The 21,047-nt window shown below is 37.1% G+C and overlaps 1 protein-coding gene and 1 long non-coding RNA gene across 2 annotated transcripts in view; one reads left to right on the forward strand and one right to left on the reverse strand.

Annotated features, from left to right (window-relative positions):
* The window catches only part of LOC139696108 (E3 ubiquitin-protein ligase RNF10), a 21,419-nt gene extending 8,938 nt beyond the window's left edge, over window positions 1-12,481 (reverse strand). The window contains exons 1-10 of the mRNA XM_071594708.1: window positions 12,066-12,481; window positions 11,811-11,983; window positions 11,483-11,712; window positions 11,203-11,293; window positions 9,397-9,581; window positions 7,842-8,046; window positions 6,183-6,314; window positions 4,273-4,368; window positions 2,624-2,763; window positions 1,401-1,567 (exon numbers count right to left, since the gene is read on the reverse strand). Coding sequence (XP_071450809.1) covers window positions 1,401-1,567; window positions 2,624-2,763; window positions 4,273-4,368; window positions 6,183-6,314; window positions 7,842-8,046; window positions 9,397-9,581; window positions 11,203-11,293; window positions 11,483-11,712; window positions 11,811-11,983; window positions 12,066-12,159 — 1,513 coding nt within the window. The 5' untranslated portion in view covers window positions 12,160-12,481. The remainder of the gene's footprint in view (window positions 1-1,400; window positions 1,568-2,623; window positions 2,764-4,272; window positions 4,369-6,182; window positions 6,315-7,841; window positions 8,047-9,396; window positions 9,582-11,202; window positions 11,294-11,482; window positions 11,713-11,810; window positions 11,984-12,065) is intronic.
* A 1,930-nt stretch (window positions 12,482-14,411) lies between these two features.
* Window positions 14,412-21,047, forward strand: part of LOC139696118 (uncharacterized) — a 164,653-nt gene continuing 158,017 nt past the window's right edge. Inside the window, exon 1 of the long non-coding RNA XR_011702584.1 lies at window positions 14,412-14,526. This is a non-coding gene — a long non-coding RNA (uncharacterized lncRNA). The remainder of the gene's footprint in view (window positions 14,527-21,047) is intronic.

Genomic DNA, 21,047 nt, shown 5'->3' on the forward strand with positions numbered 1-21,047 from the left:
TGAACTCCTCTTACAATTGCAATCCCAGGTGATACCTAAACTTAACCCCAAGGAACATTTCCATCTTTGCAACATACAATGGAAGTAAACATACAGTAGCGCTTCCTATTCTTACATCATAAGAGGGTGTAATGACTTGAGGATAACTTCTCATAACTCTGCTATGTTCGCCTAGAACTCTTGCTATGCTGGTGTGAGACTCCTGAAACCATTACCTTACAACACTAAGGGAAACACAAAATTTGTTGTCATTTAAAATTAAACTTAAACAGTTCCTAGTGCAAAATTCAATTCTGTACTGTGGATGAATTCAAGTCTCTCTCTGTCAAAAAAGAGACGTTTCAGGTGTGATATGGTGGAATATCATAATTAATTTTAAATTGCCAATTTTTAAATTCTCTCTCTGTTGATAAATAATTGTCTTCTTATGTATGCTGTTACCATTCCTGTTTTCCTTTCTATTTGTGACTATTATTTGTATTCAAACTCCAATTGCATTAGTATTTGGGTCTGTCTGGAATATTTTTAATCAATGTGGTCTGTCCCATACATGTCTCAAACACGTCTTTTAGGATCCAACAAACATCAATCAATCAATTTACTGCTTCAATGGAAATTTTCATCATGATCATGCATTTGCACTAGTGCAGTCATGTTATCTGACCTTGTTGGGCGACTTACATATCATGATACATTACAATGTGATTTTTGCACGTCGGAAGCTAGGAATAATTTTCACACATCACATGAATGACACTAAGCCACAAGTGTCCACCGATTGGGACTCATGGATTCAACTATACTGTGTAGTAGTTTGAAAGACGTATTTATCGTGGTTTCAAAACGAATGTCATTTAAGTATTAGTTTAACTTTTACATGGTCACATTCCAAAATACACTACCAAGTCAATGTGATTATAACATGACAATCATGACTTTTTTTTACTTCAAACACTACTGTTGCTGCAGCAGATAAGTTAATTTAAACAATCGTAGCACTATTAACTCACGGCCGTGAATATCAAACCCTGCACTGGTCTTGAATTACAGAAGGGGTTTAAAATCTCACTCATGGATCATTTAAAGCTTGATATCTCCATAAGGAATGTTGAATTAAAAGCTCTTTCGGCTCATTCTACTTGAGAGCATTCATTTAACATAAGTTCACCAGCAAAAATTAAAATTAATTCACTTGGAACTGGAGAGTTTGAAGCATTAAACAAATTGCAAGTAAAAATTTTGGGGGTTGAGCCACATATGAGTACACACAGCAATTATTTAATGCAAATCGAAAGGTACTTAACTCTTGAAATTTGGTGGTCTACCATCTCCATCCTCAGCTTCCACAAAAGGTCCTCAGGGATATAAATTAATGACCATTCGTGAATATTAAGTCTTACCTTGGTAGAAGTAGTAGTACTTGTTCGTAGTGCCTGAATTGAGGGTTAGAGGGCAATTGATGCGAGACTGGTTGGTCAGCTCCAAATCCTCGGCCGTGATGTTCGACTCCCAGCAACCATCTTCCTCACTACCAAGTCCTTCACTGCTCACACTCTCATTGCGATGTCTACGACAAATTTAAAATTCAACATTTAGGAACCTTCAAAACAGCAACACTTTGTCACTAATGACCTTTTAAATTCCTTGCATATATATTTTTTTTAAGTTGTCTTGCATGCAAAGGGTAATATTTTTCAGTACAAGCCCAACCACAAATACTGTAGTCACAATACAATGACCAGCACCAGCCATTTGTCAGAACACACTAACACTACTGCTCATGGGCCCAAAGCAATGGGCTTAAGGCTATTCAATAAACTTCCCATTGAAATCAAATACGAAACAAAAATACTTATTTTCAAGAAAAAGCTGTTCAAAGTATTGAGAAATAATATCTTCTATTCTGTAAAAGAATACCCAGAATTCTCGCTACACATCAACTCCGGCTTAACCAATCAATCTGCTTTCATACTAGTGCATTGGTATGTATTTTTTGTATTTCTTCTAAAATGGTGAAATTGATATCTGACGTGTCCTATATTTGTGTATGCATGAATATGCAACAAATCTCCAGACAAATGAATGCATTATCTGAAGAGCACACATTCAATACAAATCAATTGAATTCTCGATGAATGTGCCCACATGATACTGGGAATCCATTGCGAAATAAGAAATTCTAGCAACTTGTCCAACATATGTTCAGTGAACAGCAAGAAGTACTGGTCATAATCAGATTTTACGTGAGATATTGTGGCACTGATGGTTTTCAAAATACCTTCGATAATCAACAAAAAAAATTACCATTTTTATCAATACACGTTATAATTAGTAAAAACTTAATCTTGTAAAAATCCTGGTTTTCCCCAAGATGAGAACCAAGTATCGGAAGATGAAAAATATCCTTATTTGAAGGAATACAGAGTTAATTATTATATTTCTGTGTCGATATTTTGTGATAGATTAGTTAAGAGATTTTTGAAGATTGCACAGATAGGAATAAGGGGAGTTCTGAGACTGTTGATTACATTTTAAGCTAAAACATTTATTCAAAATGAGCTCATGAATGTGTTGGGTGTGATATTGAAAAAAAAAAGGAAAAACAAGACTTGGAATACATTACCTAGGACTGTTTTCTTCATTTGAGCCATGAATTCCCACATCACTGCCCGGATCAGCAAAGCTTTCACAAGGCAATGGGGAGCTTGGACTAGAGCCCACAGGAAGTGTCACATTGTCAAATGCAGATTCATACACCAAAGCCTGATTGTAGTAAGGGGAAATAAATATATTACCATGCAAAAAATGTCACAACAAACAAAAAATATCGCTTTGGGCACACCTTTTCAAGACAAAGCTAATTAAATTTAGAGTAAATAAAATAACAATCCTCTATTGTTTCAGGCTTCACTTCGTGGAAGTAATTAATTTCCATTATTAAAATAGAAAGAAAGACTCGTACTTTTCCACAGATTTTATTATACGGTACAACGCGTTTCACCGACTTGCGGCATCATCAGGTACAAATTTGCAAAACAGACAGAGCAAGCATATATACCCTCAGGACAGAGTGGGGGCGGGGAGGGTTGGAAGGATTTGAGAGGGGTGGGGGCTCGCAGGTGCGTTGATGGATTGTTTTGACCATTTCCAGGCTAATTTCTCGGAGAGGAGTTGGGAGGGGTATGGGAACAATTGCTCATTACAAAGTGTCGTGTTGGGGTTCACCAAGTGCCTTCTAATCTCTAATTGCTCGAGAGCGTCCATTTTTAATCCTTTCGGGAGTGTGTGTAATATCTCTGGGACGAATTCACTGCTGTGGTTGAATTCTAGTAAATGCTTGGCGAAGAGAGAGTTGTTATTCTGATTTTTGTGACACCTAGCGTGTTCCTTGACTCGTAACTTAATATTCCTGCCGGTCTGACCGACATAAACGCTGTTGCAATCCTCGCATTTCAGTTTATAAATGCCTGATTTGAGAAGGCTATCCTGGGTGTCTTTTCCATTGGCTAGAAGTTTGGAGAGGGTTATGGGTGAGTAGAAGGCTGCTTTGAGTGAGGTGGGTAGGCAGTTGGAAATCCTATATGATAGATCTCCCAGAAACGGGATCGAGCACCACTTAAAATCTTTAGATACTGCGGGCTGAGATACGAAAATGCTTTTTATGGCCATTGCTTTTTGTTTTTTCCGTAGTAATGCTAGTAGAAAATACGTAGAAAAGCTAGTTGACACATAACCGGGGAATTGGATAGTAAAATACCATGATTAATAACAATACATGAAGGACAGTCAAAATAAAAGCAATAGAATGTTCTCTCAAATTTAATGAAAAAGAACGCTTACTTTCATTCTTTATGATGAAGTCCGCAAAATTGATTTTTGAATTGAATTTTTGCTGAAACATGAATTTCACCCATCAGGCAAAGTTTTCAATATGAGCAGCAATTTTCTTAATTCCGAACAGTGATGATTATCACTAGAAATATTGACATAGTCATGAAAAAAATGTAGGACCACATGTGGTGATTTTGAGATATAATCTATCTAAAATACATAACCTTAACAAAAAATTTTGGGTGCTGCGGTGGAAATTCATGGAATTAAAATTCAGAATGATAAAATAATACAATGAGGGAGTTAATGACAAGGGTTGACCTTAAATTGCTGAATATACACGTCTAGAGGAATGCAACCATTAAATGTCCTTAAGAATTTGACAAGAGAAAATCATACCAGAAGATGATGTCATTTAGCCAATGAAAGAGTGAATCTCACCTGTGGTCTCAATTGCAATCCACTGGTCTCAGAGTCACATGGCATTTGTGGATTGCCCACTTCTTCGACAGCAATCACCTGCTTTGTATCTAGACTCTAAGGGAGAAAAGAAAAACTAGATTACTCCTGAATCAAAAAAAAATCACGTTATTCAAATAAAATACATTACTATGCAGCAAGGATATAAATTTTCTAGGCATTTGAATACTTCTCTCTCTTAAGGAATGTGTAGAATATCATGGTATGAAAACCAATCAGCTATATGGAATTGAGCTATCCAGATTTACATGGATTTGTGCGTCAAAAGGCAAACCGAAAATGTTTAGAAGTTGGGTTTAAACTTGCAATTTCTGTTAAAAATAAAATAAAGCCTTGCCAATATGGACCCAGCTAATATGGACACAATCAGGATGCAGAATGGTATGGGTGACTTATTTCAGATTCAACGAAAGCAGAATACTGTTGCACTCTACCCACACTTATTTTTATCGATATTTTATTACAAAGTTTTGTAAACTACATTAAAAGAAGCAAGGCAAAAGGCTATCCATTCATTATCTACATACAATTGGCACTATGATACATTAGTTTTAACTGTTGAAAGAAAATTCCAAAGACACAAATTTACTTTTACTGCAAAATAGCCAACATTCAATTCTAATATCAATAAATAAGTCATGACTGGCAAGACTTCTTTCACAGGAAACATTGCCAATCAGCAAACATTCATATTCAAACAAGAGTGGTCAATTTGGCCAAGGGTCACATAGATAGGCAATGCTAATGGATGAAATCATTTGAAGAATGCTACCTTAGTTTTGACAAACTATTCCCTAAAATTAGTATCCACAGAACTAACAATCACTGGTCTAGCAGAGATACCAACATTCAAAATTGTGAATAATGCTTCTTTAGTAGAGTACACTATAAACAAGTGGAATTACAATGAATACCCACGTTGACCATTAGCAAGATTTGAAATTTGTTAATTTCCAAGGTTACCGTACTGATAGACATACTTGCAATTGGTCAGAAATATTGAAAATTATATAGATATATTTAATGGTTCATGGACAAGATTTTGACATTGTTCACTGTGAATCAAAGCATAAATGAACGAGTGCGGCTTTAAGTATTTGCCAGCCAATTCAGCAATTAAAATGTATTTCTGGTCAAGGCGAATGATTTATACACTCCGAAATTGTTTCAATGAAATCCATATTAGCGGATGATACCATTAAAAGTTACTCTTTCGGCATTTCCATGGAAACAAAGTTTTTTTTATTCTTCCTTCCTGCTTTACCACCGCACCAAGACAATTAACGCCTTCTTCAGGTCTGCGTACCAGAGCAAGCGCAAGGTTATAATGCTGCCCCAGGCCACTCCATAGCTCTGATTTCTTTCTCAATGACTTTTTTTTGTTCTCAAGAATTAAAGGGAATTTGAAAGGTTAACATTTTGGGACGCTGGATAATATCAGACATGATGAGCCTGAATGTGGTTCCTACGGATGCCTTCAAGGAAGCATACCACGACATACCACAAGTGCTTTGTCATCAGTATGCCGATGCACACAAGTTAGCTATTTCGAGGAATTTTAGCAATTTGTCCTTTGACCTTCAGTTCATTTCCTTCCTGGATTTATTCCACTCACTCTCCAGACAGACCCTGATTTTTCACAAATTAAAAATTCATTAAACGGCTTGATCTACACATTATTTTAAAGAGGTTGATTTTTTTAAAAGCCACACCAAGTACCTTCAGATAGATTCTAGTTAGCCATTTCCTCACCATAATAAAATGTTACACTTTTAAAGGTTACATTTCCGTAAGGTAACAGCGATTGCATGCTCGAACTGAATTCTTTTTTTTATGTTTACATAATTTGGGTACAAAATGGTGAAACTCACCTTAAAGAGCTGATTCTCCCTCTCTGTCAGCAGCTCAATTGCCTGTTCGGTGAAACAAATTTCTGGAGTGTCGACTTCCTCAGAGAGCTGGACACTCAACTCAACCTTTTCCCGGTTCAGTATTGACAACACCTGCAGAAATTACAATGGATACCTAATTAATAAGATCATCACTCAGCATATTAAGTTCATCATTTCTTTTAAAGTTTGATTGTGATACTCAAAAGTCCCTCATTTACAGAGATCTGAGCCACTGAACTAAAATATATTTTGACTGCTGAATGGAAATACATTAAAAGTAACCCTTTGTAACATTTTCTTCAAAGGTTTACATAAGGCATTGGAAATATTAAACATTTACCAGACTCATATCGTCCAAATACACTTAAACTTGAAAGTACAAAATCATATCTAATCAGTCGTTATATTATGCATGTTTTTAAGAAACTTTACCTTAAAAGATAAGCGACTCAAAAGTTTAGACCATGGACACAAGTGTAACTATTCACAATGAGAAATTAAGGCCTGGAGAACGGATCTTGTACAGTTGCTTGTAAGATTCTTAGGCTTACACAATAGACAACTTAGTTGGTCCATAAAAAAATACACCAAATTGAAAGTTAAAAAGGTTACATTGTTTCGAAGGTTTCATTTCAAAATCCTCATTAAGAAAGTTATAAATAAATAAATAAATAAATATATATATATATATATATATATATATATATATATATATATATATATATATGTGGGTCGCGGTAATCCAGTGGGTAGAGCATTGGGCTGCTGACTAGAGGGTCCCGGGTTCGATTCCTGGGCAAGGCACTGGTTTATATATATATATATATATATGTATATTATATATATATATATATATATATACACATATACACGTACATATATAAATATATATATATACACGTACATATATAAATATATATATATATATATATATATATATATATATATATATATATATATATATATATATATATATATGTATATATACACACACACACACACACATACATATATATCTATATCCAATCAATACTTAGATGCGATTTTATTTAACATTACAGCATTGAAAGAACACGAAAGCATGTTGCTATTAGAACTAAAAAAATGTAAATTTAAAACTATTTAAGATATTATATACAATAATATAACCTTTACTGAATAATGAGAAAATAAATAATTCAACCTGTAACTAGTCTTATCTTAAAATGCCCCCTTGTAATATGTTTCTATACTGTGTAATGAGAAAAGCAAGCTCAGTACAGAGCATGTCGTCCATTAAATAACTATGTAAGTTAGGTCCTTCAACTCATTACTTCTAAAACATTGATTATCGCTATCCAATGACAGACATACTAACTCAATTAACCAGTGAAATCTAAATGCTGCATTTCTGCATTTTAATAATTTCACACATAAGTAAGTCCATATGATGCTTATTACAGTCCCATGTTTGAAATACTTCAACCACCACTGCAATGAACCCAAAGGACGGTTTGATAGGGGAGGGTGGAGCTCACCCAATACTAAATCCTATGGAGCATGTAAAATTCACATGTAAGGATAAGGGGGCCAGTCCCTAAGGAATAGAATCAATCACCTATGGTCAGAAGCCCAGTGACAATGTTTATTTTCATTTACCTGCAGAGGAGTGGCAAGCAGGAGCTTTGAATAAGCAGATGCAGGTGTTTCGTCCTCCACCAGGAGAGGCTTGACGTTGGAGGAGGAAGATGGGGTACCCACGTCTTCGACGGGAGTCACAATCAGCGAACCTTTCTCTCTACACATTAGACGCATCTCTATCTCCTCCATTATGTTGCATGCCACACGAGGAAGTGCCACCACACTGCCCCGGGAAACACAAAGAGATACAAGGGTGGTAAGAATTTCTCAAAGAGACATGATGCTGATTCAGCCACGAAAACAGTAATGGAGCGGTTATCACAAGGATACAACAGTAAATATTATTCTTCAGGTAGGACCACATAGAATTACATCAAACACAATTGAAATGTTCATCTATTTGTCCATCCATATTGTGGAAGAAATGGTATACGAGACATGGCAAGAACTTGAAACAGAAAATTGGGAAAGAGGGAAGGGAATTCATAAAATCAATTAGAGTTGCAGACAATTTGACAAAGGACAAAGATGAGGATATTTTTAACAAAGCACAAGCAGAATTTATGAAAATCCCAAAAACGTTTAAACGAAATTACAACTGGCACACCCAATCAGCAGCAAATAGAGTGAATATCAAATATGCTGTGTAAAAATACGTATCTGCACACAACAGCAATTTTCAATTAATTATTGAATGAATTTCAGAGCTTGTTTCAAACTACTGCACCATTTTCAGGTAGTACAATCAGTTTGACAAAACTGCATTTACTTTTTGAATCTAAAATATAATATATAAAAATATAAAAATAAATATATAAAATATAAATATATAAAAATAAATAATCATACTAAAATTTGAATCAGTGGAAAATTTCAATTATTTTTATCATTGATAAGAGTCAAATGTTGGCAAAGAAAATAATTTTTTCTCAGAATATGATGAGGGGAAAACACTAAGAGTCATACTAACACGATGCACAGAAAAAGCTTTAAGTTATTATCAAGTGCTAATTGGTCCATTGCACATTCTGCCGAAATGTATGAAAACATTAGTCGCAACAAGACGCAAATACCAGAACTTACACAGTTGAAGGCACACAAATTGTTAATCTTTAACAGTTTCTATGAACCAATTTAACTTTCCCTCTTCCACAATTAAGTAGATTTAAAGCAATGCATCATTTCTGATTTAAATAAAAATGAGACTTAGCCATTGGAATAAAACATTACTAATGGAAATTGACAAAAACTTTCATTAAAATGGAGCACGTCAACCCCATCAGTTTTAATATCATAAATGCCATCTCTGCATCTTGTACTGAAGAGGCATCATTGCTTCTCTCACAACATGCTTCAGGAATTTCTAATTAAATATAAGTTCTACTGAAAAAAATCCTAAGGCTTGACCATGCATAGAAATGAGACCTTTTTTTGGTATATAACCATTTATAAATGGGTGAGCAAAAAGAATCATCAAACTTACTTATTTTTTGAGAATCAGGTTTATATGCTTTGCATACAATCTTGATTAACCTCTAGGGGACAATTCCGACAATTCCTATGTCATTTTTACCTCTTCAAGTCCTGCTTGTGAATAGCTTCAAAGCAGATTGGGCATTTCCGCCAGGTCTTGTCTGAGAGTGCCAAATAGTGAAGGATGCAAGGCCAACAGTAGACGTGACCACAGCGTGTCATTTTTGCGGCCACTGGAGGAGAGAGACATATTGGGCAGGAGGGGACTTCAGGACCCTGGACTCTCTGCAAAGGAGGAAAAATTTAAGGCTTTAAGCTACGAGTACAAAAAAAGCAGAATCCAGACACTTATACCCAACAGCATCAACTTTCTTCTGGCTCGGGATAGCTTTTCAAGTGATATTTCCACAACAATCTAGACATGTGAGTTCGGCTGTTATTGTATATAATCATTTTATTGTCCCCTCAAAAGAACAGATGATGAATTAGGTGACAGTTAAGGGGACACAATGACCTGAGTTGAAATTTAACAAACTTGCATCAAGACTGTTATCATTAAAAGTTCAACTCGAATCATTTCCAAGATATAACCATTGTTTTGGTCAATTAAAATATCATATATCTTCCATATGCAGGAACATAAGGTTTGATTACAAGGCCCTACATTTTTCCTTTAAGAAATTCCACATACACCCTCAGGGAGTGATCTTTTTCATGCCATAAGTAAAAACTATAATTTGAATGAGAACATCAAAGTTATCATGTTCCCTTAACACTGATGACATCTTCAACTGATGTTCAGATCAAAACTACAAATATAACTACACTTGATTGCAGGCTGAGATGGGAACTACACAGAAAAATGCAAATTTAATGCCTTCAAAGTTCTCTACCATTAAAATTGCATCATTTATGTGAAACATTGATGTACTCTAATGGAATTAGTCAGCACTGAGTGATAAACACACAAACTGAGCACTGTATGAAGTGATACATCTCTTGAAATAATTACAAGTCACATTTTACTTGAATAAGGCTTTTCAATGATTGGCTAGCATAGTAATGTGTGCATGTTTGATGCTGTAAATTCATTTGAAGCAGTCAGCTAAAAGGTCAACTTAGGGTAGGCTCAAATGTTAGAGGTAGAATACAATTTCCATAGCTACTATCATCACCATCTATATGGTGAACAAAAACTAGGAATATCATTGCCAATGCACTCTCAACTTAAGTTCAGGAATGTAAGGGATAATTGATTGAGTGACACACAAAATATGCACCAATTCCGATACGCACACGGCAGCGTGAACGGATGAGTTTATACATTTTACATGCCCCCAGGTACTTTGAGTTTGATTAAGAAATAACCAGCTGCAAAATTCAGGGTAAAGAATTTCTCCCAACTTCAATTAAAATAAATGGCTGGGAACTGAAACATCCCTAAGTGTTGTGCAATTAAAATAAATCCATTATTTCCTCAAAAGTCTAGGAAAATAGAAAAAAACATTAAATGGTCGATTCGGAATGATTCCACTTAATTCATGCAAATTCTCAAAATTCAACTTGAAACAACTTGTAAACTTTTTTCAAAAAAAAAAGACATTGAATGTGGAAACAAACCAATAAAACAAAATGAAATATACCTTTCGTTCATGTAAGTGCATTGTTTTTTTTCCATTTTATACTGTACAAATGACCGAGAGGATTAGAGTAATTGCGAATATAAACCATTAATTTAGGGCGAATGCATTCCAGAAGTCTGGTTTCTTTCCAGATACCGATCACTTTATTGAAAAACTGTTATATTAGGAATTAAAAACCAACATATTTATGAAAATTAAAAAGTTCATATGAAACACGCACTGAATATTACTCACAAAATTGTTACTGTGAACTTGTCACTTACTATTTGTTCCACCAAGTCCCAATCAACCAAAGTATCCGGATTGTTGGCATATGGGGAATAATCACCATCGGCTTTTACGACAAACTGGCAACTGTAAAATAAAAATTACAATAAGGTTTCTTGCTCTAACTATTGCATTGAACAGTCTAATTGATAATGTAAAGGGTGCGGCTAGATAACTACCTTTTTGGAAAGCCTTTGAAAAAAGACAGTTTTGTTGCCGCACCCTGTACAAGCAGGTGCACAACAAAGCAATTAAGCGAGTCACCACCATCCTTACTTAGCTTGTAAGTATTGCTCCTTGTTGTACTTATGCCGGTGCGAAGACAGTGCCATTATGGCACTCATGGCTCTATGCCCGCCACTATTCCATCGTAGCCCTCCATTGGGCCGCCACTGCGTAGCAGCATCCCGAGGGGCGTAATGGAAGTTAAGCAAGTGATTTAAATTTTGCTTCTTGCTTCCAGGGATAAATACTGATCCAACTTCAGCGTCTTGTCCGTCGATTACCTACAAATATTCAGGAAGATTATGTGAACATCTGTTTTCAACTTACATGTATACGAAATGCTCGTATGTGGTCAAACATTGTTTCCTAAACAATATACCTTGGTATCCTCCTTTCCACATGCATTGTACTGTCCTCGGGGACGTGGTCTCTTGTCAATAGTTTTGCTTTTCTGTGGAACGGGCTTCCTGTTTGGATCATATTTCGATGAAGATGCACCGACGGATTCTCTCCGTCGTGATGTCTTAGGGAATAGCTTGCCATTATTTCCATCTGTCAATCATAACATTATCGGTTAATTACAACAAAACAAAAGGAAGTGCTGAGAATCAACATGGCTGTCACAAAAACATACCTTGACCTTTTTTAGAATCAGTTCCCACTCCTTTGCCAGGAGTTTGAACTGAACGCCCAGGAGGCTTCTTTTCCATAGTAAAATCCTCTAACATCTAAGTATTTAAGGGTTGAGGAGAAACGTTCTCCGCATGGAGATTTCACAACAAAGTTCAGCCCAGACATTTTTTTAGTTAGCCATGATTATTAACTTCAAAGGAAAAAACTGGAAATTCAGATTTAAAGAATTATGATCGTAAAGAGTGGATTTGAAGTAACTAAAACGTAAAGCTACTGGGAGCAGCAACTCCCTGTCGCCCGAAACGACGTATTAGGATTTTGTTCCCTGACAGAACAACGGCCTCGTCGCGAAAATGGCGACGAAATGGATACCGATATATGCAGCGACCAATCAGAACCGACATGAAAACAAACGAAAACCGTAATCCGCTACTAATGAATATGAGGAATTTCAATGTTTTTCTTTAATATTGTACTCTTGCACTGGTAATGTGGAGTGGCACTTGTAGAATGTGGAGTGAAACAATTACTAATATGTGAAACTTGCTACATTTATGCTCAGCTGGGCAAAGAGATGCCAATGTTTAGCGGTAGCTTTACTTTTCTCGAGTACTTACACTATTGCAAATTTTAACTGAACTATATTCTACGCTGGAAATTCGATTCCTTTTCTGACAGTTCAATAAATTTGGTCTGTGGCCTTTGCTCATTTTGCCCAAGACGATTTTACTAATTTCAAGAAAATATTATTTTCGAAAACATTTTCCTAAAATTGCAATGGTTTGGTGAAGGATACTTATAAGCAGTCACTATTGTCATTTGTATTCATATTAATGATTAAACCACATATTCTCTAACCATTAACCACTTTGTTCTTCAAATGGATTAACTAACTTCATATTTTTCGAATCTGAAGCAGATACTTGACGTTCGACCTATTATAAAAAGGTCTCTGAAATCAACTGTTCGCTCACCTCGCTTACAAAATGCTGTAAAGTAGTTGAATAATTGGCGTGACTCACCAGTAAATGCTGCAATAGCAAGTATTTCCCGCTCAATTGAAAAATAGACGCTCTTTTTGGTTGATATTTCAACAACGGTGACGCACTATTAATAGCCATATTTTGGGTATTGCCCAACCACATGCATGCTCTTGAATAGCTTAGAGTTTATTCTCGGTGACCAATTGAAAGTGACATTTTCATACAGTGAACGGAGAAAGGGTTTCGCAAGCACATTATTTACGAGCGAAGCAGTAAAAGAATGGTTTACTTGCTTAACTCCTTACTGGATGGATGCCACAATTATTTTCTTAAACTGCATCCTCCAAATGCCGACCCTAGTTTAGTTATGCATCCCTAATTAATGATTTATTCTTGAACCATTGCCTCCTGACTCTAAAATATTATCTACAATTTTTTGGGAAGAAAACTGACATTCTAACGCGGTTTTGTGGGAAAAAATCCATTAAAAAAGCCCTAATGAAATATAATTGTCAGTATGATATGGCATCCGAAAAACTTGCCCAGATGAAGATACCTAGTGTGTAATTGATACAGTGTGTTCATGAGCATATGTGTTCTCTTTTCATTCACTATGTTAGAAGATAAATGATAATATATTAGGGACCACGAATAGCATAATTCATGAGAAAAAAATGATTGCCAAAACGTTCGTACCATTGCATACACAGACGTCGCAGCAATGCCGTGAGGGTCTAGAAACACGGCTAGATAATGGGCTTCATATTTTTTGGTATTCTGTTACGGGAGACTAACGATGCGAAATATAATATTGACATTTTTACACAACATGATAACTTAACTTACAATCCATAAGCAAATAGCTTTTAAAAAAAGGTCATATTTTCAATGTATGATAATGAATTGAACTACATTCAGTGTGTCCTTTTGCCGTGAAACAAGTCAACATGAGATGGTAGAGATTGGGAAGAGGCGCAGTGTAACTAATTTGATTACATAAAATGAAGAACTATTTCAAATCACACACTCGAAGGTTGATTGAGCAAATGGTGGTTGCGAAGATTCACTGTCTTGTGCCAAATTCCAATGGTCTCCCTTGAAGATCTCAATGTCGGCGAATATGTTTCCTTTAAAATAATCATTGCATTACATCTCTCTCCGTTTAAATGTCATTAACTCGAAATTTACTACCTAGTACATTGGTACCACGGTATTGGCGCTAGTAGTAGCGAATTTTGTGAACTGTAAGCAACACTTCGCGAAAATATCAGCCTCAAATCCCGGACAGTAGCGACATCTAGAAATTGATTACGAACTAAGTCAAACGACTTGCTCAGGAAAATGCATTTGCTCCAAATAAATATGTCTACCTGATTGTTTACATATCACTTCCATACGTACAAAAATCGTAGTTTTTAGAGAATGCCTTGACAGTAAAATTTGAAGAGAACCTCATCGGGAACGCAATGGTTTACCGAGGTCAGTCATTAAATCTGTAACATTTTAAAACCACATTTATCGCCTCTGTCCTCTTTAATGTTTTTGTCTCTGCCTCAAGGAATGTTATGGGCTATGACTTAATGTTTCATTAACTTTTGTGAGAAGAGACATAGTGTGTTTATATTAATAATGTTTTGCGTGAAACGTTGCATGAAAAACGGCGCACTAACCCTCCTAACTGTCCCGCACTGATCAATGTCCCTCTTCAGAGAACATAATAGCGGCCTTTGTAATCCCGAAAGTATGAGTTAGCCTGCTTATCTTTCCTCAAGGTAAATTTGAGACGAATAAACATGTGATAATTGACATTTGTTTTGTTGTATAAGGAAACATAGTAGTGTTCATATTACGCACTTGTCAACCCATAAATTGCCGGCCCTGTCATCGTTTAACTAAGTTGTTTAAACGGCTCTTTGATTAATGCTTAATCATCCCTCCATTTTAAGCTCTTATAGTAGTTAATCGTTCCATTTTTTCGTCATGTCACTCGTTGTCACCGTTCAGGTCGTATTGTTTTTGGTCGTTAATAATCCTACTCTGCTTCTACCAAAAAGTGATCGCTGGGTGATGTTGTTAACAAGGGTTTCCATTGAATTTGTTAACTATGCAAGTGGTAACCCATCATCATTTATAATTCATCGGTATTTTTCAAGCTAAACATCACGGTGGACACATTGCATAGGTCTGAAATACACTTTTTGACTGGAATCGATGTCTTCTGTCGCAATTTGTATGCTGAGTAGTTCTGAAGACTTCTGTGTTCTTATTTCCGAGAAAATTGTGCATCTAAAGTATTTAGGATTGAAGAGGGACTTACTGTAGTTCTAGATATCAGGTTAAAGTGGGTACAATTTTTATAGGCTGCGTCCATTCAAATCAGTCAATCTCAACCGGTAGAATGCCAAATTGTAATAATGATTCGTCTGAGGGAAATACTTTCGTTTAAGGCATTGTCGGTAGTCGTAAACGCGTTTTGCTAGTCCTTGCGGACTTGATAGTTTTCTGATTAAGCCCGATGTACTTCGTTTCATTTTGGGTCATTGTTTTTGGTTGATGCAGTCTTAAAATGGCAGTTGTGTCGCACATTAGCCCTACCAACATTAATCGAAATCGTCTAGTTCACAGACTTTTGTGGTAAAATTCGCAGGCAATTAAATTTTGGAAGTTGGTTGCACTGCTTTGCGAGCACAAAAAAAACCGCTTCACTTGCGTAGCAGAGCGGATGTTTCTTGTGAAGTTATCGGTCCACAAGTCCATTTCAAGCGTCTCGCGTCCACTCCCGTCAACACAGCGCTCGCACTGCCAACAGGCGTCGTCATTCATTCATTTGCTAAAACTCATTTAGTTTGTGTTGCCGCGATGACGAATTGCGGAATTGTTTGCGAAGGAATTCTTCCAATTTCCATTCCTCACAAGAGATGCCACGGCAGCGTTAAAAAAAAAGTATTTGCACACGAATGAAACGCATATTTTATGGTTCATCATTAAGTCATTATATGCGTGGCACGGCGAGGCATTGGAATGCAAAGAAGGTTGAGCAAAGACAGCGTCTCTCAGGGAAGATACAAAATAAGACACGTTTTGGAAACCACGAGGACTGGAAGTGTAATAGGATTGCAATTGTAATGATATCATTCTATGGTCGGATACGAACTAAAATTTTCGTCCTTTTTTTCTGAACGAGCAAGTCGAAAAAATAAAATTATTTTAGCGCACCTGACGCTGCTAATATGCCAGAATAAGTTCCCGCCTGAACTCCTGAATCTTTTGATTGGCTTGTCGCATGTGTTGCGTGACCAACCGAAACAGCACGTGCTTGGATGGTCATATTTTAGTAAGGGGAAGGGGACCTGCAAGGGGAAACTTGACCTGCTCTCAGATCTCATCCACACCACCGTTGATAAAAGGGGCGATTTGGGAGTAGGATAAGGTTTTGAGAAACGTTAGGAGAGAAACAATACTTGGAGAAAAAATTTGCCAAAGGAACACACTGTTTAACGTCCCGTTCGACGGACGGTGTACTTCTGAACTAGAGATGAACCCATCCCTAAGTAGTGTTTGGTGTGCTGTCGTTTAGTCCTTCCAATCCAAAATCCACGAACGCCAACGGTTAAAGAAATGAATCAATTCTGAAATATAAGAGCACCACCTAGAGGGAACCGTCAGAGTGTGACAGGGAGTGATTCTGGTGATATGCAGCAAGTAACGTCAGGCGTGTGATGGTGCCATTGCGGGAGAGGGCAGACCATGAGGGTGTGAACCAGCGCCCGACGGCATGGTGCATTCCTAGTGGCGGCGTTCCCCAGGTGACGAAGGCGGTTGGGGCGGCGTTTTGCGGGTCGTGGCTCCTGTTGGTGTCAATGATGCCGAGTACCGTGGATCTGAAGAGATTCTGTAATCCTTCAGGAAAGTGAACTCGGAAGTAAAGCGGGTGGGTGGTGTCGAGGGGGTTGATGTAAAGCTCTCGATCTGCAGCCTTGTCCCGAGGATTGATCGCGGACCTCTGGTTTAGAGCCGAGTGGAAGGCATCAATCAAAGGTTGGGCGCTTTCTGTAGGCATATCGGGGAATCCTTTGTCGACCTTTAGCCGGCGATCCAATCGTGTAGGAACCCCCTGAACTGTTCTGGTGGTCACTACACGTCTAAGGCCGCCAGTTATGTAATGGGTAGGATATTTGAGTACTGCAGGGCTCTTTTAGATTAAACTGTAGGTCAATTAGTGGGTCCCTATAAAGTCTTCTTTGCCAAATTATGTAGCTTTAAATGAATTGAGGTTCAGTGATAGCAGTAGTTCATTTAGCACCAATCAGATAGCATCGGACGGAAAATTTTATAAGGTACTCAATATAAATAAGACGGCGATCCTCGTTAATAATTCAACGAACCGTAATGTCAAGGAAACATTATCTCTATTGGTAGTAAATTGCCGAAGTTTAATAAACAAAGTCGCAGAATGTCATCACCTAATTCAAAGCACAGGCGCAGATACAATTATTGGGACAGTAAGCAGGTTATCCACCGATATTACCGACGGTGAAATTTTCCCAAAATCCTTTTCCATTTACAGAAATGACGGCAAATAGAATCGGGGGGGGGGGGGACTTAATTGCAGTTAAAAATCCATGCGTCAGCAGGGTTGAGGTATTTCCGGGTAATGGTTTAGAAAGCATTTGGTGCTCAATTAAAAGTCCTCAATCTAACAGAATTTATGTATGCGCATTTTACAGATCTCCAGTCGACAGAGACAATTCAATTAGATCAGCAAATCAAAGGTTTTTAATCCCAACTTAATGATCGCGACGTTATAATCGGTGGAGATTACAATATTCCATCCATTATTGACTGGAACACATTACATAGCTGTAAAACGGGAGGTAAAGACAAAGATATCTGCGAGTCGCTATTGAATTCTTTTACATTGAACTCCTTACTTTAACTTGTCACTTCACCAACTAGGGGCGATAATATTCTTCATTTGTTAGCAACGAATACTCCCGAAAAAGTTAACTCTAAATCCTGTGTAAGGAATTAGTGACCGCAGGGCAGTAAAGGCCAAGTTTTCGCTGCATGGAGTCTGAAATAAGAAGCATAAAAGGAAAATTTACTATTTTAAAGCCGGGGACTACAATGGCCTAAACTGCGTGCTACAGAGCCAATTTGAAAGTCTTAAGAATGATAGTAATTAATCACCGAAATACTGAGGATACGTGGAATAACTTCCTTGAGATCACGCGCTCAGTAGTCAACAAGTTCATTCCCAGTAAATTTATAAAATATAACTCGGAACCAAGATGGTACAACGCGGGTGTAAGAAAGGCATTACGACATCAAAGGCTATGTCAAGCCAACATGAAAAGTATTATGGATGAATTCTCTATCGACAGAAGAAACGAGATCACTTATGATTATAATATATCCAGGGCGAATGCCAAGACTGAATTTCGGAAAGGGTTAAGGGAATTCAAAAGGAAAAGGCTGGCGGATAATTTGAAAGAGAATCCGAAAGTATTTTATTCATACGTCAGAGAAGTTCAGGGGTTCAAGTTCAACGATTAACTCACTCAAAAGTGATAAAGGCGAAAGATTAACCAGAAGTTTGGAAAAGGCGAACTCATTAAATTACTACATTCGAAGCGTCTTCACCAATATCTCACAGAATACCTTACATATATACTATAGCTTACCAAATCGTGCCGGTCAACCGATGCCCAAAATGGAAATCTCATGTAATGGGATAGGACGTTTGATGAATATTTCAAGGCTATTTAATCCGCCGGGCCCTATAAAATACCCGCTTGTATATTTAAGGATCTAGCTTCGGAAATTGCGTCGTATCTAAAAATAATATACCTGTATAAAGAATCGCTGGTAGATCACAAGGTTCCCAGAGATTGGAAAACGGCTAACTTGACACCGACATTTAAAAATGGAGGTGAGAAGGAACCGAGTGATTACAGACTTATTTTCCTCTCATCCATTTCGTGCAAGGCTATAGAACATACATATAGTTGCTAGTTCGATCGTGAGTAACCTCTTGATTTCCTCGCGATTTTTCTAGATTTTAAGAAAGCGTTCGACAAACCACTTGATAGTAAATTACTCTCAAAGCTAGAGGCATATAGTATGGCATGGATAAAAATATCCGGAGTCGGATTAAAGTCCTTTTGAATGGTCTGGTACAAAGAGTAGTGGTAGATGGAGTAAGCTCAAATGCAGTAGAAGTTACTTCGGATGTTCCCCAGGGAAGAGTCATCGGACCTCTTTTATTCCTACTTAACGTTAATGACACTGACTTCGTAATCACTAGTAAGATACGTTTATTTGCTGACGATGCAGTGGTTGACCGTGATATCCGTGATCCCGAGGACACGGCAACTTTGTCAGATGAGTTTAATGCAAAACAATGCTAGTGTGACACTTGGCAATTAAAATTAAACTTATAAAGTTGCTAGTCATACATTTTTGGAAGAAGAGCAATTTTCTTCCCGAACACCTACTGCATCGGGAACACCGAAATAGAATGTATAGACTCAATAGACTCAATGTATAGAATCAACAAAATGGAGATAAACATTGCAAAAACTATCCACATCTCATTCTCCAAAAGGAAGGCAGGTGAGGGAAGGGTATATAAAATAATGGGAGAAACGATTGTAACAAAAGATAATTGTAAATATCTAGGGGTACACCTAAGTAAAGACTTAGGGTGGGGACTTCACACAGATTATGTGGTAGGCAAGGCCTTTAAATCGCTCCACTGGGTCATGCGGAGCCTCAAAGGAAGCACTAAATCAACTAAAGAATTGGCCTTCAAAACAATTGTAAGGCCTATTGTCGAATATGCGACCACAGTATGGGATCCCTTTGAAATAGGGCATGTGAAAAAATTAGAAGCAGTGCAAAGGAAGGCTGCCAGGTACGTTTTAGGGCGACATAGGCAGACCGACAGTGTAAGTGACATGCTAGGTTCACTAGGAAGGGGGTCACTAAAGAACAGACGGAAGCTGAATAGACTGTGTGCCATTTTTAAAATATTGAAAGCTGACGGAGGCTGGAAAGAACTGAACGAGAGTGTAAATAAGCCATGTTATCTCGGCAGGAATGATCACCCGCTTAAAATCAAATACATGCCCCAAAGGACAAACACCGCCAAGTTTTCGTTCCTAAATATGGGAATCAAAGAGTGGAACCAGCTGCCTGATGAACTCTTTAAGCCCTTACCCAAAAGCATTAAATCATTTAGGCGTGAATGTAAAAGGTATACATGATGGGATTGTTCAATGCAATACTGCAGAAGGTGTATGGCTGTATCACAATATATTGTTTTTTCTCATTTTTTTATTTTGTAAGTCTACTATACGACTATTTAATGACACTATGATATGTTTTAAGACTGACTACTGCATAGTTTATAGCTCTTGTTATATCATGTCATTGCCACCCGGCTTATCGCCTAACAGCAATGTATCCTAAATAATAATAATAATAATAAATAATTAAATACTTAAGGGCGTTACCCTCACTCGCGATCTCTCCTGGGTGAAACACATCAAGTGTTTTATAGTGTTCTTAGTATGTTGGCATATATGTATACGATATTACTCTGATGACGGTCAGAAAATATGGGAATAAGCTTTTGGATGGGTTTGATGGTCGATAAGTATTATACTCAGTGGAAATAAGACGAAATGTGCCTCATATATTTGAGTGGAAATTTTCAAATTGTTGAATGAACTATTGTTATTTATTGTATTTAGTGTAATTTTTAATTATTTCGTGCATTGTCACGAATCTTTTCACCAATAGTCTCCATTGTTTAGCATGTGGCAAACCATATAAGCGTCTACATAAATGGTTTGATACAAAAGTTTTTTCACGTAAATATTATGGGAGATGTATCGTTAGGGCATCGCATAATATTTTTGACGCCTTAGTAACCATGTTTGCGTCATCAGGTTTAAAATGGCGTTTGCATATCTCGTCGGATCCGGCGAGCTTAA

The sequence above is a fragment of the Hetaerina americana genome, unplaced genomic scaffold, assembly GCF_022747635.1.
Source record: "Hetaerina americana unplaced genomic scaffold, ioHetAmer1.1.p SCAF_68, whole genome shotgun sequence".
In the NCBI taxonomy this organism is placed as follows: domain Eukaryota; kingdom Metazoa; phylum Arthropoda; class Insecta; order Odonata; family Calopterygidae; genus Hetaerina; species Hetaerina americana.